Below are 24,232 nucleotides of genomic sequence, written 5' to 3'. Positions count from 1 at the left end.
CCATCAGCCAAGTCTCCCCCTTCAACCTTTATTGTTATTTCCATCCTTTTTTATCATTTTTCATACACTTTATTTATATTTTATTTTATCAGCGTTTGTGGGCTTTCCACGCAAGAAATTATTCAACTCGAACTAAAGGAAAGTGCGTCATAGAACAGCTAAACAAACTGCCTCGACCCGAAACGTCACCTATCCATGTTCTCCAGAGATGCTGCCTGACCCGCTGAGGTACTCCAGCACTCTGTGAAACGTCACCTATCCATGTTCTCCACAGATGCTGCCTGACCCGCTGAGTTACTCTAGCACTCTGTGAAACGTCACCTATCCATGTTCTCCACAGATGCTGCCTGACCCGCTGAGTTACTCCAGCACTCTGTGAAACGTCACCTATCCATGTTCTCCACAGATGCTGCCTGACCCGCTGAGTTACTCTAGCACTCTGTGAAACGTCACCTATCCATGTTCTCCACAGATGCTGCCTGACCCGCTGAGTTTCTCCAGCACTCTGTGAAACGTCACCTATCCATGTTCTCCACAGATGCTGCCTGACCCGCTGAGTTACTCCAGGTTTTTGTGTGTACTTTCGGTTTAAACCAGCATCTGCCGTTCCTTCCTAAACACTTAACAAACTATTTGTTAACTTGTTAGCGTAGACGGTGAATGTTGGAACACAGGGGGTTCTTTTGAAGGTAAATAGAATTAAATTTGAACAATTTCTCGTAGAGGGCTCATAATGTTATTGGAGTGATTCCATAAGGTTATCATAAAGGTCTGAAGAAGAGATTCGACCCGAAGCGTCACCCTTTCATTCTCTCCAGAGATGCTGCCTGTCCTGCTGAGTTACTCCCACATTTTGTGTCCAACTTAGGTTTATCATTAATGTACATGAGGACGGAACTGGTTTTACATGATTCAAGAAGTCATTGATCACGGACGGCACGGTGGCGCAGCGGGTAGAGCTGCTGCCTCACAGCGCCGGAGACCCGGGTTCCATCCCGACTACGGGAGCTGTCAGTACGGAGTTTGTACGTTCTCCCCGTGACATGCGTGGGTTTTCTCCGGGTGCTCCGGGTTCCTCCCACAATGTACAGGTTCGTAGGTTAATTGGTTTTGGTAAAATTATCAATTGTCCCTCGTGTGTAGGATAGTGGGGATCGCTGGTCGGTGTGGAATCGGTGGGCCAATCGGCCTGTTTCCACGCTGTATCTCTAAACAAATAAACTAAACTCCTCCACTCAGTAGCCTAACAGATGAAGTCAAGTATGCCAAAAGCTTTCTTCACCACCCTCTCTACCTGTGATACCACTTTAAGGGGAGTATGTACTTGTACTAGGTCCTGGTGACATCCTTGTAAATCTTGACTGTGCTCTTTCATGTTATAGGAGTAGAATCTAGTCTACTCTGTCATTTGATCACGGCTGATCTATCTCTCCCTCCTAACCCTATTCTCCTGCCTTCTCCCCATAACCCCTGACACCCGCACTGATCAAGAATCTATCTATCTCTGCCTTAAAAATATCCACTGACTTGGCCTCCACAGCCGTCTGTGGCAACGAATCCCACAGATTCACCACCCTCTGACTAAAGAAACTCCTCCTCACCTCCTTTCTAAAGCTACGTCCTCTTATTCTGAGGCTAGATTATTCTATTATTTATTTTTCTATTATTTTATTATTATTATTTTATTCTGGCACTAAAGAACCAAGAACCATCTAATCAACAAATTGCCTCCTTGCACTCCAAGGACTAACGTCCCAGCCTGCCCAACCTCTCCCGCTAGCTCAGGCCTTCAAGTCCTGCCAAGGCCTTCAAGTCCTCCTGAATCTTCTTGTTTCGGTCGAGAGGCTTAGATATCTAATTTTAGTTTCTTGACATTTTTGTGGAGCAATAACAACATTTTTAGATCCAAATGTACTCATGACAATGAGTTCTGGAATGCGCGCAATGTAGAAAAGTATTGTATCAGTCGTCTTCTGGCTACATAACTGAAGACCGGGGCCAGGTTGTGTAATCAGTGGTTACTTTTTTCCTATATGTGGAAATGTTGCTTTGGACGTTCGAGATACAGCGCGGAAACAGGTCCTTCGGCCAACCGGGCCTGTGCCGACCAGCGGTATATTAGCACTATCCCACACACGAGGGACAATTTACAGTTTTGCCGAAGCCAATTAACCTCCAAACCTGCACGTCTTTGGAGTGTGGGAGGAAACCGGAGCACCCACGCAGGTCACGGGGAGATCGTACAAACTCCGTACAGACAGCACCCGTAGTCGGGACAGGATGGAACCCGGGTCTCTGGAGCCGTGAGGCAGTAGTTCTACCTGCTGCGCCACCGTGCCGCACCTAAATGAGGGAAATGAGGGTGATTGAGGGGAAAATAACCTCCTCAAATCCACACTTGGAATCGCACTCCCACACACACACAGAGCGCACACACCCCTCGCCTCGCAACGCTGGCAACTCCAACCCTTGGAGTTTCTTGCGGGAATGAGGCATTTTATGTTTTTCAAAACAATTTTTTTTTTGGACTTGGCTAATCCCCAGGGGTCAGAATGTGGACGGTCGCGTTATTTATGATGAGCCACGTGCCCCAAAAATAGATTCATTCAATCAGATTGGTTCAAAGGGAGGCCATCCTGCCCATCAAGTCCCACCTAGCCCTAGTTACCGCCCATAGATCCTAATGGTATCTCTAACATAGAACTGTACAACACAGGAACAGGCCCTTCGGCCCACAATGTCTGTACTGAGCATGATGCCACGTTAAACTAATCTCTTCTGCCTGCACATGATCCATTCCCTGCATATCAATGTGCCTGTCTAATAGTCTCTTTGATACCACTGTTGTAACTGCCTCCACCACTAAACATTCTTACGTTAAAAGTTATTCCCTTAATCCTGTATCTGCACACTGTGAATGGCTCCATTATAATCATGTGTACTAAAGGAACTGCAGATGTTCCTTCATCAAAGACAGGCACAAAGTGCTGGAGTAACTCAGCGGGTCAGGCAGCATCTGTGGAGAACATGGATAGGTGACGTTTCACAGAGTGCTGGAGTAACTCAGCGGGTCAGGCAGCATCTGTGGAGAACATGGATAGGTGACGTTTCACAGAGTGCTGGAGTAACTCAGCGGGTCAGGCAGCATCTCTGGAGAACATGGATAGGTGATGATTTGAGTCGGGACCCTGTTGAAGTGCCTTGTATCTATGACATTACGGAGACATTTCACGCATATGCTGGGATTGGAGGGATTTGGATCACGTGCTGGCAGAGTTGATCCCTCTTCTCCCCTCTCCCATCGGGCAAGAGGTACAGAAGTGTGAAAACGCACACCTCCAGATTCAGGGACAGTTTCTTCCCAGCTGTTATCAGGCAACTGAACCATCCTACCACAACCAGAGAGCAGTGCTGAACTACTATCTACCTCATTGGTGACCCTCTAAACTAGATAACTAAACTAAACTAAAACATCGTTATCAGTGCTTGGATTTCTCTTTGTCCTCCTCAGGTTGTGTGGCTATCCGCCATTCTACGATGAAAACGACTCCAGACTCTTTGAACAGATACTGAGGGCAGAATACGAGTTTGACTGTCCATACTGGGATGACATCTCTGACTCTGGTAGGTTGCCAATGGTCAGTTTGTAAATCCATGTGGCTGGTGCGGGTGTGAGAGGGAAGGCCATCAACATCATCACCATCACCACCATCATCACCATCACCACCATCATCATCATCACCATCACCAACATCATCATCACCATCATCACCACCATCACCACCATCATCATCACCATAACCATTATCACCATCATCATCACCACCATCATCACCATCATCATCACCATCACCACCATCGCCACCATCGTCGCCACCATAACCATTATCACCATCATCATCACCACCAAAATCACCATCATCACCATCACCACCATCACCATCACCACCATCTCTACCACCATCATCACCATCACCACCACTATCATCATCACCACCATCACAACCATCACCATCATCACCATCATCACCATCCACCCTGTCACCCTACATCTCTCTGCTCCATGCTCACATTCCTCCAGCTCTCATAGAGTCACAGAGTGATACAGCGTGGAATCAGGCCCATTCGGCCCAACTTATCCACACTGACCAACATGCCCCATCTTCACTAGTGCCACCTGCCTGCGTTTGGCCCACATCACTCTAAACCTATCCTAACCAACTACCTGTCCAGCCGTTGTGATAGTCCCAGCCTCAATGACCTCAGGCTGCTCATTCCATCCACCCTCCACCCTTTGTGTGAAAAGGTTATCCCTCAGGTTCTGGATCAGGTGCAGGCAGAGGGGATTAGTTTAACTTGGCATCAAGGATGGAACGGACATTGTGGGCTGAAGGGCCTGCTCCTGTGTTGTACTGATCCATGTTCTATGTTCAATGATAAGTCAGGCTGCGGGAGTTGCAGACGTAACTATTTTCCCTTGTGTGCAAGTGCTAAGTTGCCTTAGTTATTCTTGTTTCTGAGTGTTCTGCCGGGGACCGTCTCTGTTGTGTCTCTGACTCCCAGCCGTTGGGAGGTCATTCTATTTTTAAAACGCTGGGGGAAATTAATTAACTGCTGCCAATTTGTCCAAATGCCAGTGAGCAGAATTATGTGTTAGCGCAAAAGAAGATAAATACTGTCTCAAAATTAAAGCAGTCAGTCGGTCGGTTGCCAGATTTATGCAGAGGGCTGACTTTTGTAAAACATTTCTTTTAAGTTTTGCCAACTGCAGTTGAACACTTTTTGCCATTCACTGCTTCAAAGAGGTTGCGTACCTTGACAAGGGGCAGCAGATAACGACAACAATGTTGTGGCAGGGGAGGGAGATCATGCCTCATATCGATAGTAGCGAAAGTAGCGAAACCTTTTCAGAGAGTTGTAAATCTGTGGAATTCTCCGCCTCAGAAGGCAGTGGAGGCCAATTCTCTGGATGCTTTCAAGAGAGAGCTAGATAGAGCTCTTAAGGATAGCGGAGTCAGGGGGTATGGGGAGAAGGCAGGAACAGGGTACTGATTGTGAATGATCAGCCATGATCACATTGAATGGTGGTGCTGGCTCGAAGGGCCGAATGGCCTCCTCTTACACCTGTTGTCTATTGAAAGGTTCAATGCTTTTCCCACCACTCTTGGCTGCTCCTACATGTTAGGCTGCTTTAGGTTTAGTTTTAGAGAGACAGCACGGAAACAGGCCCTTCGGCCCACCGAGTCCGCGCCGACCAGCGATCCCCGCACACTAACACTATCCTACACACACGGGACAATTTCCATATTTTACCGAAGCCAATTAACCTACAAACCTGTAGGAAGGAACTGCAGACACAAAGAGCTGGAGTTACTAAGCGGGGACAGGCAGTATCTCTGGAGAGAAGGAATTCTGAAAAAGGAAGGGTCTCGACCCGAAATGTCACCCATTCCTTCTCTCCAGAGATGCTGCCTGTCCCGCTGAGTTACTCCAGGTTTTTGTGTCAACCTACAAACCTGCACGCCTTTGGGGTGTGGGAGGAAACCGGAGCATCCAGAGAAAACCCACGCAGGTCACGGGGAGAACGTACAAACTCAGCACAGACAGCACCCGTGGTCAGGATGGAACCCGGGTCTCTGGCGCTGTGAGGCAGCAGCTCTACCTGCTGCGCCACCGTTGTTGAAATCTTATCCCAACGGGCAAAAGGTTAATTGTCATCTGTCCTTTCTTTCAGCTAAAGATTTCATCAAACGCTTGATGGAGAAAGACCCCAACACACGTTACACGTGCGAACAAGCTTTGAGACATCCGTGGTAAGCCAGTCTCCATTCCTTTTGCAAATGATTACAATCTCAATGCGGGCGTGCAGCGTAGGTTCACCAGGTTAATTCCCGGGATGGCGGGACTGACATATGATGAAAGAATGGGTCGACTGGGCTTGTATGCACTGGAATTTAGAAGGATGAGAGGGGATCTTATAGAAACATATAAAATTCTTAGAGGACTGGGTAGGCTAGATGCAGGAAAAATGTTCCCCGTGTTGGGGGAATCCAGAACCAGGGGCCACAGTTTAAGAATAAGGGGTAGGCCACTTAGGACTGAAACGAGGAAAAACCTTTTCACCCAGAGTTGTGAATCTGTGGAATTCTCTGCCACAGAAGGCAGTGGACGCCAATTCACTGGATGTTTTCAAGAGAGAGTTAGATTTAGCTCTTAGGGCTAATCGAATCAAGGGATATGGGGAGAAAGCAGGAACGGGGTACTGATTCTGGATGATCGCCAATGATCATATTGAGTGGCGGTGCTGTCTCGAAGGACCGAATGGCCTACTCCTGCACCTATTTTCTATGTTTTTAGATTTTTAGATTTAGATTTAGAGATACAGCGCGGAAACAGGCCCTTCGGCCCACCGAGTCCGCGCCGCCCAGCGATCACCCGCACACTAACACTATCCTACACCCACTAGGGACAATTTTTACATTTTACCCAGTCAATTAACCTACATACCTGTACGTCTTTAGAGTGTGGGAGGAAACCGAAGATCTCGGAGAAAACCCACGCAGGTCACGGGGAGAACGTACAAACTCCGTACAGACGGCACCCATAGTCAGGATCGAACCTGAGTCTCAGGCGCTGCATTCGCTGTAAGGCAGCAACTCTACTGCTGCGCCACCGTGCCATCGTGTTTCCTCCTGCTCCTACATGTATCTCACACTCCAATAAAATTCTGCTGACGGGCATAATTGCTTTGATTTGCAGTTCATGTAATGCTGTATCACGTTAGCTTTCACCAAACCATCACACGCTGGGATTAAATATCAAAGACTCGCGGGCACTAGCTTTAAGGTGAGAGGGGCAAAGTTTAAAGGAGATATGCGGGGCGAGCTTGTTTGTTTACACAGAGGATGGCGAGGGCCTGGAACGCGCTGCCAGGGGTGGTGGTGGAGTAGGGGTTGCCAACTTCCTCACTCCCAAATACGGGACAAAGGTTGACGTCACCGCCCTGCGCCCCACGCGACCTCACCCAGCCAGCGGCCACGTGCTCCCGGCCCAGCCCAGGCGGCCGCCATTGGTGGAGCGGGAGCACGTGGCCGCTGGCTGGATGATGACGTCAACCTTTGTCCCGTATTTGGGAGTGAGGAAGTTGGCAACCCTACTAATACGGGACAAGGGCCAAACTAATTTAGCCCAAAATACGGGACAAGGGCCAAACTAATTTAGCCCAAAATACGGGATGTCTCATCTAATACGGGACAGTTGGCGATCCTATGGTGGAGGCAGGTACCATAGTGGCATTTACGAGGCTTTTGGATGCGTGCATGGATATGCAGTGATGGGTGAGTTGAAGTTTAGTTGAGTTTATTATTGTCATGTGTACCAAGGTAGTGAAAAGCTTTCTTGTTGTGCGTTATCCAGTCAGCAAAAAGATTATAAACGGTTACAATCAAGCTGTTCGCAGTGGACAGGTACAGGATAAAGCTCAGTGACGTCCATTTAAAGATAGTTTGAAGCTCTCCAATGAGATAGATAGTAGTTCAGCACTGCTCTCTGGTTGTGGTAGGATGGTTCAGTTGCCTGATAACAGCCGGGAAGAAACTGTCCCTGAATCTGGAGGTGTGCGTTTTCACACTTCTGTACCTCTTGCCCGATGGGAGAGGGGAGAAGAGGGAGTGGCCGGGGGTGAGACTGGTCCTTGATTATGCTGCTGGCCTTGCCGAGGCAGCTTGAGGTATAGATGGAGTCGGTGGAAAGGAGGTTGGTTTGTGTGATGGTCTGGGCTGCGTCCATAATTCTCTGCGATTTCTTGCGGTCTTGGATGGAGCTGTTCCCAAACCAAGCTGTGATGCATCATGGATAGGTGACGTTTCACAGAGTGCTGGAGTAACTCAGCGGGTCAGGCAGCATCTGTGGAGAACATGGATAGGTGACGTTTCACAGAGTGCTGGAGTAACTCAGCGGGTCAGGCAGCATCTGTGGAGAGAAGGAATAGGTGACATTTTGGGCCAGAAACCTACTTCAGACCCAGGCGAGCAGGTGATCGATGGTTGGCATGGGCTTGGTGGGCTGAAGGGCCTGTTTCCACGCTGTTCCGTAAGATCATGTGATTGGAGCAGAATTAGGCCATTCGGCCCATCAAGTCTACCTCACCATACAATCACGGCTGATCTATCTCTCCCTCCTAACCCCATTCTCTTGCCTTCTCCCCGTAACCTCTGACACCCTCTGTGAACTAAACTAAACTAGGCTAAACCTAAACACCTAATGGCGGTGAGATTAGTACATGGTTTCTGTTTCTGCGGAAACAACAGTAGACAAGCCAGCCCCAGCCCCATCACTGTGTAGCTGTGAGTCCTTTCGAGACCTGGAATCACTTAAACAGGTATCTGCAGTCTGTCAACGCTGCCCAGTCTATCAGCTAATTAATTCTACAACTTCAGTATACAGGGAGCAATGAAACAGCAGTGCTCCAGTTTATAGACTCATGGAGACAGTCCTTAAATATTTGTGTAATTAATGGATTCACAGGGCTTTATCCAGAGGCCGCAAGGACTCATTATGGCCATTCTGTGCTGCAATATGCCCGGACCATTTCCATGCACATTATTCAGCAACTGATCTCCCGGTGGCCCAGCACTTTAACTCCCCCTCCCATTCCCAGTCTGACCTCTCTGTCATGGGCCTCCTCCAGTGCCATAGTGAGGCCCGCCGGAAATTGGAGGAGCAGCACCTCATATTTCGCCTGGGCAGTTTGCGGCCCGGTGGTTTGAACGTCGACTTCTCCAACTTCAGATAGCTCCTCTGTCCCTCCCTTCCCCTCCTCCTTCCCAGATCTCCCTCTATCTTCCTGTCTCCACCTATATCCTTCCTTTGTCCCACCCCCGACATCAGTCTGAAGAAGGGTCTCGACCCGAAACGTCACCCATTCCTTCTCTCCCGAGATGCTGCCTGACCTGCTGAGTTACTCCAGCATTTTGTGAATAAATCGATTTGTACCAGCATCTGCAGTTATTTTCTTATACTACAAATGTATTTGTTTTGTTTAGCTTCAGGTTTTAGGGAGAGGTTGAGCAGGCTGGGACTTGGGGAGCAGCGGATGATGTAGAGGTGTCTAAACCCAGAGGTGAATGTACAGACTCTAATCCAGGGTGGGGCTGTCAAGAACTGGAGGACATGGGTTGAAGATGAGAGCAAAAGATTTAACAGGAATTTGAGGGACAGAGTGGTGTGTGTGAACATCTATGGTGAGTCAAGAGAACGAGGTGCCAGAGGAGGTGGTTGATGGACAGGTGACGTTTCACAGAGTGTTGGAGTAACTCAGTGGGTCAGGCAGCATCTGTGGCGAAAAGGAATAGGTGACGTTTTGGGTCGAGACTAAGGTTGCCAACTGTCCCGTGTTAGCCGGGACATCCCGTATTTTGGGCTAAATTGGTTTTGTCCCGTACAGGACAGCCCTTATTCCATATTAGGGCCGGACGCTGTAGACCCAGACGCTGTAGGTCCGGTCAGTGTAGGCCCGGACAGTGTAGGCCCGGACAGTATAGGCCCGGACAGTGTAGGCCTGGAGAGTGTAGGCCCGGACAGTGTAGGCCCGGACAGTGTAGGTCCAGACAGTGTAGGCCCGGACGGTGTAGGCCTGGACAGTGTAGGTCCAGACAGTGTAGGCCCGGACAGTGTAGGCCTGGAGAGTGTAGGCCCGGACAGTGTAGGCCCGGACAGTGTAGGCCCAGACAGTGTAGGCCTGGAGAGTGTAGGCCCGGACAGTGTAGGCCCAGACAGTGTAGGCCCGGACAGTGTAGGCCCGGACAGTTTACACCCGGACACTGTAGGACCGGACGCTGTAGGCCCGGACAGTGTAGGCCCGGACAGTGTAGGTCCGGACAGTGTAGGTCCGGAATGTGTAGGTGCGGACAGTGTAGGTGCGGACAGTGTAGGTCCAGACAGTGTAGGTCGGGACAGTGTAGGCCCAGTGTAGGTACAGGGGCCCGGGCGTCGCCTAACGGAGGTTGCATAGCAACCTGCCTCCCGGCCCGGGCGGCCGCTATTGGTGGAGCGGGAGTGTATGGCCGCTGGCTGGGTGAGGTCACGTGGGGCGCGGGGCGGTGACGTCACCTTGTCCCTTATTTGGGGGTGAGGAAGTTGGCAACCCCTAGTCGAGACCCTTGTGCCGGGGCCTGGAAAACAGTAATTGAAGAGACGAAGTGGCCGTGGTTGGAATTAGGTCGGGAGGGATTGGACCTGGGGTGGGGGGAGGGGGGGGGTAGGATGGAGTCGAGGAATGTGGAAATGAATACAGTGAGACAGGAGCCGGCAGAAACAATGGGTCTGCCAGGGCAGTTGTGTTTGTGGATTTTGGGGAGAAGATTAAACCGGGCCGTGCGAGGCTGGGGAACAATGTTGGAGGCTTCCAAGGGCTGACCTCCGGAAGTGATAAAATCAGAAATGGACTGTGAGATTATGGCCTAGTACTCATCTGTGGGGTCATGGTCCAAGGATAAGTAGGAGGATGTGTCTGTGAGCTGGTGTAACAGTGTTGGGCAGGTACCTGGATAGCAAAGGTTTAGAGGGATACGGGCCAAAGTGGGCCAGTGGGATGAGCTAGGATGGGATGGGGCACCTTGGTTGGCCATGGACAAGTTGGGCCGAAGGGCCTGTTTCGGTGCTTAGTTTGTAGAGATGCAGTTTTGAGTAATTTAGTTTAGATTAGAGATGCAGCGCAGAAACTGGCCCTTCGGCCCACCGTGTCCGCACCGACCAGCGATCCCCGCACACTAACACTATCCTACACACACTAGGGACAATTTACATTTATACTGAGCCAATTAACCTACAAACCTGCACGTCTTTGGAGTGTGGGAGGAAACCAGAGCACCCGGAGAAAACCCACGCAGGTCACGGGGAGAACGTACAAACTCCGTACAGACGGCGCCCGTAGTCGGGATCGAACCCGGGTCTCTGGCGCTGTGAGGCGTTGTGTTGCTCCAATTGATGTATGAATATATATGAATTTATGAAGCTTGCTAAACACCTCATCTATGTCCATGATGAAATTAGTATTTCATGGCCCAGTGTCTAAGGGTGAAGACTTTGATGTGGTCTCATGTCTGAAGAAGGGTCCTAACCCGAAACGTCACCCATTCCTTCTCTCCACAGATGCTGCCTGACCTGCTGAGTTACTCCAGCACTCTGTGAAACGTCACCTATCCATGTTCTCCACAGATGCTGCCTGACCCGCTGAGTTACTCCAGCTTTTTGTGTCAGTCTCCTCATTTCTGCCTGATTCTACATACCTCCATCCACACGACACATCCCTCTACTTTGAGCCACATATTTTCCAGGCATTATCAAATGGGGAGCATTGTGGAGTAAAGGAATGTTTATTGGACAAGCTTGAAAGCACAAAAAGCAGTTCCTAAACTATTCGATGCAAAGCATTTGCCCTGGGCCACGCATTGTTTGAAACATGTGTTTAGGTTATCGTTTTAAAGTCTGTTTGTTGAAAAATCTGCCACCTATCAGGATTTTACATCAGGATGAGGGGGGACCTCGTTGAAACTTACCGAGCAGTGAGCGGCCTGGATAGAGTGGATGTGGAGAGGATGTTTCCACTAGTGGGAGAGTCTAGGACTAGAGGGCACAGCCTCAGAATTAAAGGACGTTCTTTTAGGAAGAAGTTGAGGAGGAACTTCTTCAGTCAGAGGGTGGTGAATCTGTGGAATTCATTGCCACAGACGGCTGTGGAGGCCAAGTCAATGGATATTTATAAGGCAGAGACTGACAGATTCTTGATTAGTACGGGTGTCAGGGGTTATGGGGAGAAGGCAGGAGAATGGGGTTAGGGGGGAGAGATAGATCAGCCATGATTGAATGGCAGAGTAGACTTAATGGGCCGAATGGCCTAATTCTGCTCCGATCACTTGTGAACTTATGAACTTTCAAGAGGAACACAACAGGCTGGTGCAGTTCCCTTGGTGGTGGGTGTGTGGAACCAGCTGCCAGAGGAGGTAGTTGAGGCAGGGACGATCACAACATTTAAAAGTCATTTTGGAAAGGTGAATAGATAGAGGAGGTGGGCAAATGGGACCAGCCGATGTCGACATGGAATAGTGGGGCCGAAGGGCCAGTTTCCATGCTGTATGACACTTGGACCCCATAACGTGTGTGTCATAGAGTGATTGAGTCATAGAGTGATACAGCGTGGAAACAGGCCCTTTGGCCCAACTTTCCCACACCGGCCAACATGTCCCAGCTACACTAGTCCCTCTTGCCTGCACTTGGTCCACATCCCTCCAAACCTGTCCATGTACCTGTGTACCTGTTTCTCAAATGATGGGATAGTCCCAGCCTCAACTACCTCCTCCGGCAGCTCGTTCCATACCCCCACCGCCCTCCGTGTGAAAAAGGTTACCCCTTTTAAATCTTTTCCCCCTTCACCTTGAACCTGTAGCGGAGTCAGGGGGTATGGGGAGAAGGCAGGAACGGGGTACTGATTGAGAGTGATCACATTGAATGGCGGTGCTGGCCCGAAGGGCCGAATGGCCTACTCCTGCACCTATTGTCTATTGGCTATTGTGTCCTCTGGTCCTCGATTCCCCTACTGTGGGCAAGAGACTCCGTGCGTCTCCCCGCTCTGTTGCTCTGATGATTTTCTACACCTCTGCTCTGCAGGATCGCTGGAGACACGGCGCTGAACAAGAACATCCACGAGTCAGTCAGCGCACAGATCAGGAAGAACTTCGCCAAGAGCAAGTGGAGGGTGAGAGGAATCTGCTTCCTTCCCCCCGCGCGCAGGGGGAAGGAGGAACTGTCGCTGGAGCACGCGCCACGGCTCTCTCTCTCTGTCCGACGTACTCTGTCCGTACCCCCAGGGGCATGTGGCCCTCTAGTCCAGAGCTTGATATTTACCCTTCAGTCAACAGCAAAGATACTAGAGGAGCAAGATGGACCACTCCGTCAAAATTGCCTATACTGAGGTGTAGTACGCAAAGGAGCGTAACGTCCACCATTTTAGTAGGCAAAACCCACCGTTCGCTCTGCCTCTCGCAGTGTAATCAGTGTTTTGGGGGAACAGAGTGTATGATGATACCATAAAAATGCAGAATATATCTCATCTATCAATTCACAGATTTTTGTTATTTTTCTTTTTAAATGTTTCTGCAAGTTTCTACCTACTAAAATGGCGTTGTGACTTACTACGGTTTTTAGGGTCGAGTGGTCTATCTTGCTCCTCTAGTACCTTTGGTCAACAGGGGACGGCAACGCGGTGCAGCGGGTAGAGCTGCTGCCTCACAGCCCCAGAGACCCGGGTTCAATCCTGACCTCGGGTGCTGTCTGTGTGTGTGTGTGTGTGTGTGTGTGTGTGTGTGTGTGTGTGTGTGTGTGTGTGTGTGTGTGTGTCTGTGTGTGTGTGTGTGTGTGCATGTGTGTGCGTGCGTGTGTGTGGGTGTGTGGAGTCTGCACGTTCTCCTTGTGACCGCGTGGGTTTCCTCTGGGCGCTCCGGTTTCCTCCCACGTCCCAAAGACTACAGGTTTGTAGGTTAATCGGCCCCTCTGTAAATTGTCCCTCGTGTGCATGGTAGAACTATTCTACCATGGGGTGATCAGAGGTTGGCGTGGACTCGGTGGGCCGAAGGGCCTTGTTTCTACGCTGTGTTTCTAAAAGTAAAACTGGTGGCGCAGCTGTAGAGTTGCTGCCTTACAGCGAATGCAGCGCCGGAGACCCGGGTTCCATCCTGACCATGGTGTCCGGCCCTACAATGTCCGGCCCTACAGTGTCCGGGCCTACAGTGTCCGGGCCCAGAGTGTCCGGGCCTCCAGTGTCCGGGCCTACAGTGTCCGGGCCTACAGTGTCCGGCCCTACAGTGTGCTGGCCTACTGTGTCCGGGCCTACAGTGTCCGAGCCTACGGTGTCCGGGCCTTCAGTGTCCGGGCCTACAGTGTCCGGGCCTACACTGTCCGGCCCTACAGTGTCCGGGTCTACAGTGTCCGGGCCTACAGTGCCCGGGCCTATAGTGTCCGGGCCTACAGTGCCCCTCGGGCCTAATACGGGACAAACTAATTTAGCCCCAAATACGGGATGTCCCGGCTAACACGGGACAGTTGGCGACCCTAGCTGTGATGTGCGGCGAGCAGGGTTTCCATGGTTCCTGTACCTCACTGTACTTGTGTGGATGACAATGAGTGTTTGGCGCCGTGCACCAGGGTTGTTCTGATCTAAGACGTGCCTCGTTTCCAGCAAGCGTTCAACGCCACGGCTGTGATCCGCCACATGAGGAGACTACACCTGGGCAGCAGTCAGGATGGATCGAGTGGGCACACGAACGCCAACCGCAACCCCACTACCCCACTGCCGGGCATCGCCGCCCGCAAAGATGGTGAGTAGACCACACGCGTTGGAGGGGGAAAGAGTTGTGGGAGACGGCTTTCGTCAGAGGGTGGGTGAATCTGTGGGACTAGTCAGAGGGTGGGTGTGTGGGACTAGTCAGAGGTGGTGAGTCAGAGGGTGGGTGAATCTGTGGGACTAGTCAGAGAGAGGGTGGGTGGATGGAGCTAGCCAGAGAGTTGTGAATCTGTGGGATTCTCTGCCACAGAGGGCAGTGGAGGCCAATTCACTGGACGTTTTCAAGAGAGAGTTAGATTTAGCTCTTGGGGCTAACGGAATCAAGGGATATGGGGAGAAAGCAGGAACAGGGTACTGATTGTGGATGATCAGCCATGATCACAGTGAATGGTGGTGCTGGCTCGAAGGGCCGAATGGCCTCCTCCTGCACCTATTTTCTGTGTTTCAATGATTCTCTGGCTCCCCTGGGTCAAAGGAAAGGTTTGCCAGTTTGAGTTTAGACCTTAGACTTTACTTTAGACTAACAGCTGGGAAGAAACTGTCCCTGAATCTGGAGGTGTGCGTTTTCACACTTCTGTACCTCTTGCCCGATGGGAGAGGGGAGAAGAGGGAGTGACCGGGGTGAGACTGGTCCTTGATGATGCTGCTGGCCTTGCCGAGGCAGCGTGAGGTGTAGATGGAGTCGATGGAAGGGAGGGAGGTTGGTGTGTGTGTGTGTGTGTGTGTGTGTGTGTGTGTGTGTGTGTGTGTGTGTGTGTGTGATGGTCTGGGCTGCGTTCACAACTCTCTGCGGTCTCTTGCAGGTCCCTCTCCTTCCACTGTCTGCAGTATTACACCCACTGTGTCCTCTCCATCTGTTCTGTCAGACCAGCGGGCGAGACCGACTTCAGTGACCACAGTACTGACCGGGAGCAAATGACGAGCGGCTTTAACGTAAATCAGTAATGGGGAACAACTTCACTGTGATGCACCCCAGAATCCAAGAGGTTTCACTCTGCATGTGCACTGAGTTCTAGGGGGAATCCCAGGGTGGATTTATAAAGGCCATATTTTATACTCTGATATAATACATGTACCATAAACCGCATTGAATCATGTGCTGATGGATTTAATGGTATCTGGTGCTGTACATATCATCTCGCAATGTTCCGTTCACCATATCTCACGTCTCCAGTCCGTGTCGTCCTGTAGTTGATCCTATGCTGAATGTCTCAGAAGCCGCAACCTTTACCCTGGACATTCATTTTCCAAGGAGCAAGATGTTAGCCGAGCAACGCCAGCCATCGTTTATCTCGTCTCAATTCCTCTCGTTCCTCCCGGATCTTCTTGGAAATCCTAACGCTGCGACATCGTGCACTTGTAAAAACCTCGTGAAACCAAGTTCATAAGGTCTCGGAGTAGAATTAGGCCATTCGGCCCATCAAGTCTACTCCGACATGGACTGACAGTCTGAAAACAAAATCGCTGTGATACAAACTATCGGGGTTATAACAAAAAAATGTTACATACTAACACTATTTCTTTGCCCTGAGGTGGGCAAAGTCCTTTAACTATTCAGGGCTAGCTCATGGCATTATCTTTGCTGGTTTCACCTCTCGTGAATGTGTCTGCTTGTGCATATCAAAGGTTTTCCTCATTTCATCGAGTTTATAGATTATCTGCCAATATCCTATCGCAAATTTTTAACAGCACATTTTTGAGGTTTTTTGTTTTGCGTTTAATGCTACACAGTCAGACTGAGGGTAGATTTGTCCCAGGCTGATCGTTTCTGAAAGTTAAGTACTGCCACGGTTTGTCCTGCCTTTCTAAAAGACAAAGAGGATGACTGAAAATTCGTCAAAAAAATAAAAACATTTACCCCATCAAAATATAAACATGTAGGAAAGAAAACTGCAGATGCTGGTTTAAATCGAAGGTAGACACAAAATGCTGGAGTAACTCAGCGGGTCAGGCAGCATCTCTGGAGAGAAGGAATGGGTGATGTTTCGGATCGAGACTCTTCTTCAGTCTGAAGAAACGACCCGAAACGTCACCCATTCCTTCCCTCCAGAGATGCTGCCTGACCCGCTGAGTTACTCCAGCATTTTGTGTCTATCCAAAATATAAACATGGATCTATTGAAATCATTCTCCAAGGAATGCATCCTCCAGCTAAACCAAAATCTGCTTGAATTAATTGATATTTAAATATTATTTTTCCAAGTTCAAGAAATTCCCTGCTCCGTTTGCCAGAAAACTTTGGTGCTGAATTTTATCTTTGATACTCTGACAGCTCTGGAACCTTTTAAAAACTATTTTAGTTTGTTTTATTTTCTCCAGTTTTTTGGCCGGTGTGGGACATGATTGTCAGATGACATCAGGGTTGTCAGGCTACATATTTCTCCAGTTTATCTTAAGGGGATCTGGACAAGCAGTTAATAGTTTGGCTGAAAAGGGAATAGCAGGCAGCTCAACAGATCTAAAGTACCAAGGCAGCACATTGGCCCAGCGGGTAGAGCTGCTGTCTCACAGCGCCAGGGACCCGGGTTCCATCCTGAGTACGGGCGATGTCTGTACGGAGTTTGTACGTTCTCCCCGTGACCTGCGTAGGTTTTCTCCGAGATCTTCGGTTTGCTCCCACACTCCAAAGACATGCAGGTTTTTTAGGTTAATTGTCTTGGTATAGATGTAAAATTAACCCGAGTGTGTGTCGGATAGTGTTAGTGTGCAGGGATCGCTGGTCGGCGCGGACTCGGTGAGCCAATGAGCCTGTTTTCCACGCTCAATCTCTAAACTAAACTAAACTAAACTATTAAGAAAACTAAACTAACCTACTGTGGGTGAATTCAAAGGAGAAACACTCATAATTCTGCTATTAAATAAAGCAGTCTGCTCATAAATTGTAAAGTCAAAATATTTTACTGTTATAACATTAATCCTTGCATTTTTTGTCATTTTCCCGGGATAAGACGGAAAGATCTTAGTTGTTTGCATTGGCCGCTGAGTTTTCTCTGAAAGTTTGTTGGTGAGAACAGCATTGGTTAGTGTTTTGATAGTTTAGTATTTTGATAGTTCAGTATTTTGATAGCTTTGGTTTTGAGATACAGCAGGGAAACAGGTCCTTCAGGCCACTGAGTCCACACTGGCCATCAATCACCTGTTCACCTGAAGAAGGGTCTTGAACCGAAACGTCACCTATCCATGTTCTCCACAGATGCTGCCTGACCCGCTGAGTTACTCCAGCACTCTGTGAAACGTCACCTATCCATGTTCTCCACAGATGCTGCCTGACCCGCTGAGTTACTCCAGCACTCTGTGAAACGTCACCTATCCATGTTCTCCAGAGATGCTGCCTCACCCATCGAGTTACTCCAGCACTTTTGTGTCTTTTTTTGTAAATCAGCACCTGCAGTTCCTCGTGTCTTCAGAAGAGTTCATCTTCTCCAAAAACCTTTCTGATCATCTCATATTAGTATTGGTGTGTTGGTGTACTGTTTCAGCAGAGCGAGTGTATTTATATAGTGTAGGAAGGGACTGCAGGTGCTGGTTTACACTAAAGATAGACACAAAATGCTGGAGTAACTCAGCGAGACAGGCAACAACTCTGGAGAGAAGGAATGGATGACGTTTCGGGTTGGGTCTGAAGAAGGGTCTCGACCCGAAACGTCACCCATTTCTTCTCTCCAGTGATGTTGCCTGTCCCGCTGAGTTACTCCAGCATTTTGTGTCTATCTTGAGTGTATTAGGATCAACAGGCTTGCTAATTCCAGTATTTGTTGGGATAGGGCATATCCCACTATCACCAGGAACAATCAGGCAACTTGAACCTGAAATAAATATAACTGTAACTATTTCTTGTCCATACAATTTGGAATGAAAGCAAAAAAGCTTCATCATTTTGTTTGCCCGAAGCACCAAACATCTTCTTATCAGTTACCTTTCCCTTTAATAAAACCAACAGTTAATAAAAATACGGCAAATCCATTTCACACTGTAAACTAAGTTCCTGGAACTATCAACCTGATGTTACTTCATCCAGAGGCCCTTTAGTTTGGGAGGGACAATCGATTGAGTTAATGAGATTGAGATTTATCAAAAAGTATTTCTCCTAACACAAACTTTTTGTTTGTAACATTTCAGCACCTTGACCATTTATTTTACGGTAAACCATCGTCATTACAGTCTTCTTTATAATGGGTTTTGGTTGTAGTGGACTGTCACTGTCAGAACACAGGCTGCTAGTTACACTGTGGAGGCTATTGAATTGAATTGAATTGAATTGAATACATTTTATTAGCCAAGTATGTACACATACAAGGAATGCGCCTTGGTGCTGTGCTGGCAAGTAACAGTGACACACACAGTAGACAATGACAAATAAAACAGTGATTCTCACAAATGGGAAGAATAGAATAAAATAGCAGAGACTGACAGTGTTGAAATTGACAGGGCATTGGAATTAACAGAGCATTGAAATTGACAAGGCATTGAAATTGACAAGGCATTGAAATTGACAAGGCAGTGAAATTGACAGGGCTTTGAAATTGACAAGGCATTGAAATTGATAAAGCACAGGCATTGACAAGGCATTGAAATTGACACGGCTTGAAATTCACAAGGCATTGAAATTGATAAAGGATTGAAATTGACAAGGCATGGAAATTGACAAGGCATGGAAATTGACAAGGCATGGAAATTGACAAGGCATTGGAATTGACAAGGCATTGGAATTGATAAAGCACAGGCATTGACAAGGCATTGACAACCCATTGCTTAGATCAACACTTAACTCTATTAAACAATGTAACAAACAGCCTTTGATATATTAGCTGCAGTAACAAAAATACATTTATTTGCCGTAAAAAAGAACTTTGCATTTGAAAGCAACAAGTTGTTTCACGGAGTGACCGGTAAGTGATTGGAGTGAATCCCTTCCCCCGTTACAGCAGACAGTCGTCAATAACGGTGCCATTCCCTCCGTCACGGTCCGCTATAACCAGGGTTTTACTGTATATGTGACTCCCTTCCTGCTAAATGTACTTTCAATTCCCCCTTAAAATGATTCCGAGATAAAGACTAAACCTTCAGCACCACAAGTTTTTATTGCGTTGCAGACAGACACGGTGTCGACATCACTGCCAAAGCTGCCAACTCCGAGAACACAACTCCTAATTCCTCCATCCTAAATCGCCCGCAGAATTGACAACATCGCATTTCAAGTGACTATAGTATGTGATATGGCTGGGGCCCGACCATCAACCTGTCGATGCTTTCCCCCTTGACCACTGACCCAGACCTAACTGTGAAACCTTCCCTGTGTGTAAATGCATGTTTGCATGAGTCGACGGAATCTGGCGCCAATCTGTGAACCACTGGCCATTTCCAAGCCTGTCGCCAGACTGAGAATTAAAAACAACCAGAAAATGTTGGAAAAACACTCAGCAGGTCTGACCGCACCTGCGGAAAAGAGTCACCAAGTTAACGTGTAACGTGGAACAGTGCAACACAGGAGCAGGCCCTTCGGCCCACAATGTCCATGCCCAACATGATGCCAAGACCAACATTTACCCGCAAACATTTCTGCTTAGCATTGTAACGTTGGCTGTCATTATCTCACCACAGATGCTGGCTGACCTGTTGAGTGTTTCCAGCATTGTTCCAGTTTTGTTTTCAGGTTTCCAGCATCTGCTCAGTTTTTTTTTCTCTTCTGATATTGATACAGCGTGGTGAAGCTGGTCTGATAGGTTCTGTAAAATGCCCAACTTGTATATTGTGTGCCGAGCCAAGCTACTCACGAGTCACTGCGTTTGTGGACTTGGAACCTCTGCCAATTAACAGGGCGAGGGTGTCGAGATAAGTTCAGGTGGAGGCAGGAGACTGATGTGAGGGTGGAGGCAGGGGCTGCAACATTCCCCTCACCCACACCTCACTAGCGCCCAAGAGAACCGATGAGGTCCGACCTGAACAGTGGGAGCAAGGTTCAAGACTCGAAGAGTCCAGAGTGTTTTATTGTCATGTAGATGACCCGTATGGTTCCCGTTGTGAGGGGGGCTGATGGGAAAAAAAGACACACAATTTTAATATTACTGAGTGGTCAAACTTTAACTTGAAGAAAATCTGAGCATTTACCTCAACTTGACTTGACTTGAGTCATCGTTCAACGAAGCATGCGTTTAATGGCAACGTTGAACACGGAAGTATTAGATCAAAATGGCGGTGCTTTATTAATGGGGTATGTGTCCGTAAAACAGCCAAAGTGGTACACGATAGCTCAACATTTTGACCAAAACTTGATACTGCACACTGCAGGCGAATGTTGATTAAGGTGGGCCTAAAATAGTTGCAATATCCTGTACCGTTTTGGCTGTATTTCGGGAACATACATATATATATCCAAGATGAGATTTTTAGTAATATACTAGACCAAGTGGACCCATTGCAGGGGGGACAGGGAAGGGGAGAGGGTGTCACTGAGCGAGCCCTGGGCCCAAAGCCTCTCCTGTATTGGTGTAGCGCCCTCAACCTCCCCACACAATCCCCCTTATCCCCCCATCTCCTCCCCCCACTGGCCCACTCCATCCCCCCTACCCCACCCCCACTTGCCCCTCCCCTGCCCCACCCCCCCACTCCCCCCTCCCCTCCCGCAACACAACACAATAGACAATAGGTGCAGGAGGAGGCCATTCAGCCCTTCGAGCCAGCACCGCCATTCAATGTGATCATGGCTGATCATTCTCAATCAGTACCCCGTCCCTGCCTTCTCCCCATACCCCCTTACAATCCCCCATACAATCCATTCCAACCAATATCCATTCTTTCCCAAATGCATGCGATGGCTTTAGCAGCTTCTTGGCAGCTAATTGTTGGTCTTCTCAACCTCAACTCCGGCACAGCCACTGCAAAAAAATATAACCAACCTTTTCCCTGTCTGAAGGAGGGTCTCGACCCGACACGTCGCCCGTTCCTTCTCTCTCCAGAGATGCTGCCTGTCCCGCTGAGTTACTCCAGCTTTTTGTGTCTACCATCCCTGTAACCCCTTGTGTGGGATTGTGTGCACTGCACAGCTCGGTAAAGGCAGGGGCGCGCCGCGGGAACGTGAACGTCAACGCAGGGTTCCATCGCTAGCTATCCCCAATAAAAAAAGTCTCTCCCTTTTGGAAGTTTAAATGACAGAGAAAATTTTGAATTGCAAGCATTCACCTGTAGTAACGTCTATCGGCTCTGTGGCATGTTTTAAGGAGCTTCAAGATATACTCTTCAGACCAAGAATGTCTATGTCGCTAAAATAATACTGCAGACCTTTTTGTCAATTTTATTCTTTTCTCATTTTGTTCAATAATGTAATTGTAACATGCATGTAATGACTAGACTGCAAGAGTTTACACTTTGTCTAATACTTTTTTGGCAATGGTATTGCAGATTGAGAATGGGGCTTATATAGTAATCAACCTGAAGAGGTTATTTGCCTTTGACAATCATGTAAACATGACTTCAATTTCTAATGTATTGGGAAGTATGAGAATCAATTGTTTCCCTGAAATAAATTGAGTTTTGATCATCGTGGATGCAGCTGTTGTTGTTGTTGACTTCGTTTTAGATTTAGATTTAGAGATACAGCGCGGAAACAGGCCCTTCGGCCCACCGAGTCTGTGCCGCCCAGCGATCCCCGCACACTAACACTATCCTACACACACTAGGGACAATTTTTTTTACATTTTACCCAGTCAATTAACCTACATACCTGTACGTCTTTGGAGACTTCGTTCTTGAAGTGTTCGAGGACAAATTAGAAACATAGAAAATAGGTGCAGGAGTAGGCCATTTGGGCCTTCAAGCCAGCACCAACATTCAATATGATCATGGCTGATCATCCAGACTCAGTACCCCTTTCTTGCTTTCTCCCCAGATCCCTTGATTCCGTTAGCCCTCAGAGCTACTGCATATCTAACTCTCTCTCTCCAGAACAAGGGGCCACAGTTTAAGAATAAGGGGTCGGCCATTTAGAACTGAGATGAGGAAAAACTTTTTCAGTCAGAGAGTTGTGAATCTGTGGAATTCTCTGCCTCAGGAGGCAGTGGAGGCCAATTCTCTGAATGCATTCAAGAGAGAGCTAATTTAGATCGAGCTCTTAAGGATAGCGGAGTCAGGGGGCATGGGGAGAAGGCAGGAACCGGGTACTGATTGAGAATGATCAGCCATGATCACATTGAATGGCGGTGCTGGCTCGAAGGGCCAAATGGCCTCCTCCTGCAACTATTGTCTATTGTCTCTTGAAAACATCCAGTGAATTGGCCTTCACTGCCTTCTGCGGCAGAGAATTCCACAGATTCACAACTCTCTGGGTGAAAAGGTTTTTCCTCATCTCAGTCCTAAATGGCCGACCCCTTATTCTTAAACTGTGGCCTCTGGTTCTAGACTCCGCCAACATGCGGAACATGTTTCCTGCATCTAGCCTGTCCAGTCCCTTAAGAATTTTATATTACTATATGATCCCCTCTCATCCTAAATTTCAGTGAACTTCTATAATGGCACCCAACCCAGGTGACTATTTGCATGCTAGACACAGAGGCAGATCTACAATCACATATCACAATCACTCCACACTCTTAAATCTCAACATTTCTTGCTTTACTCTCATTCTATCCTTAGAAACGTAGAAAATAGGTGCAGGAGGAGGCCATTTGGCCCTTTGAGCCAGCACCGCCATTCATTGTGATCATGGCTGATCGTCCACAATTAGTAACCCGTGCCTGCCTTCTCCCCATATCCCTTGATTCCACTAGCCCCTAGAGCTCTATCTAACTCTCTCTTAAATCCATCCAGTGAATTGGCCTCCACTGCCCTCTGTGGCAGAGAATTCCACAAATTCACAACTCTCTGGGTGAAAAAGTTTTTTCTCATCTCAGTTTGAAATGGCCTCCCCTTTATTCTTAGACTGTTTGGCCCCTGGTTCTGGGTTCCACTTGTTTTGGCTTCGCTGGCTTTACCTTGCACTAAACGTTATTCCTTTATCATGTAAACATCTCGATTGTAATCATGTATGGTCTTTCCGCTGACTGGTTAGCATGCAACAAAAGGTTTTTACCTTGGTACAGGTGACAATAAACTGAACTAACCTGAAATGTTTTCGACTTTAAGGTAAGACATCGGTAAGAAACAGGTGCTTCGGCCCACCGAGTCCACGCCGACCATCAATCCCTCCCTACACACACTAGGGGGCAATTTACAGAGGGACAATTATCCTACAACCTTCACATCTTTGGAATGTGGAATGCATCCAGAGCGCCCAGAGGAAACACACACAGTCACAGGGAGAACGTGCGAACTCCACACAGACAGCACTTGAGGTCAGGGTAGAATATGTCGGAATGAAACTGCGGATGCTGGTCTAAATAGAAGGGAGACACGAAATGCTGGAGTAACTCAGCGGGTCAGGCAGCATCTCTGGAGAATATGGATAGGTGACGTTTCACAGAGTGCTGGAGTAACTCAGCGGGTCAGGTAGCATCTCTGGAGAACATGGATAGGTGACGTTTTGGGTTGAGATCCTTCTTCAGATCTCCTCCGGCAGCCCGTTCCATTCACCCACCACCATCTGAGTGAAGCAGGTGCCCCTTGGGTTCCGATTAAACCTTTCCCCTCTCACCTTAAACCTACATTTTCTGGATCTTGATTCCCGTACCCTGGGTAAAAGACACTCTTATTAATTCACCCGATCTATTCCCCTCATGATTTTGCACACCTCTATGAGATCACGCTTCACCCTCCTACGCTCCAAGGAATAGAGTCCCAGCCTACCCAACCTCCCCCTAATCACAACTTCACCATGTTTGTTCTCCAGCCCCCTGCCCTCTCTCCAGCATCTAATCTTCCAGTCACAGGTGCAATATTCATCGTGTTCAAGAAACTTTTATCA

The 24,232-nt window shown here is 48.4% G+C and overlaps 1 protein-coding gene across 3 annotated transcripts in view; it reads left to right on the top strand.

The window, feature by feature from the left end:
• The window catches only part of LOC144604796 (calcium/calmodulin-dependent protein kinase type 1D-like), a 95,414-nt gene extending 73,543 nt beyond the window's left edge, over positions 1-21,871 (top strand). For 2 of the 3 annotated variants that reach the window (XM_078419458.1, XM_078419460.1), the window contains exons 7-11: positions 3,512-3,624; positions 5,735-5,813; positions 12,667-12,754; positions 14,234-14,372; positions 15,142-16,328. In XM_078419458.1, coding sequence (XP_078275584.1) covers positions 3,512-3,624; positions 5,735-5,813; positions 12,667-12,754; positions 14,234-14,372; positions 15,142-15,257 — 535 coding nt within the window. In that variant the 3' untranslated portion in view covers positions 15,258-16,328. Of the gene's footprint in view, positions 1-3,511; positions 3,625-5,734; positions 5,814-12,666; positions 12,755-14,233; positions 14,373-15,141; positions 16,329-19,430 lie in introns of those variants that run through there. The other variant, XM_078419459.1, reaches the window with a different exon arrangement.
• The last annotated feature ends 2,361 nt before the right edge of the window (positions 21,872-24,232 follow it).

The sequence above is a fragment of the Rhinoraja longicauda genome, chromosome 23 (genome assembly GCF_053455715.1).
Source record: "Rhinoraja longicauda isolate Sanriku21f chromosome 23, sRhiLon1.1, whole genome shotgun sequence".
Taxonomy (NCBI): Eukaryota; Metazoa; Chordata; class Chondrichthyes; order Rajiformes; family Arhynchobatidae; genus Rhinoraja; species Rhinoraja longicauda.
This window is presented reverse-complemented; position numbering and strand designations above follow the sequence as displayed.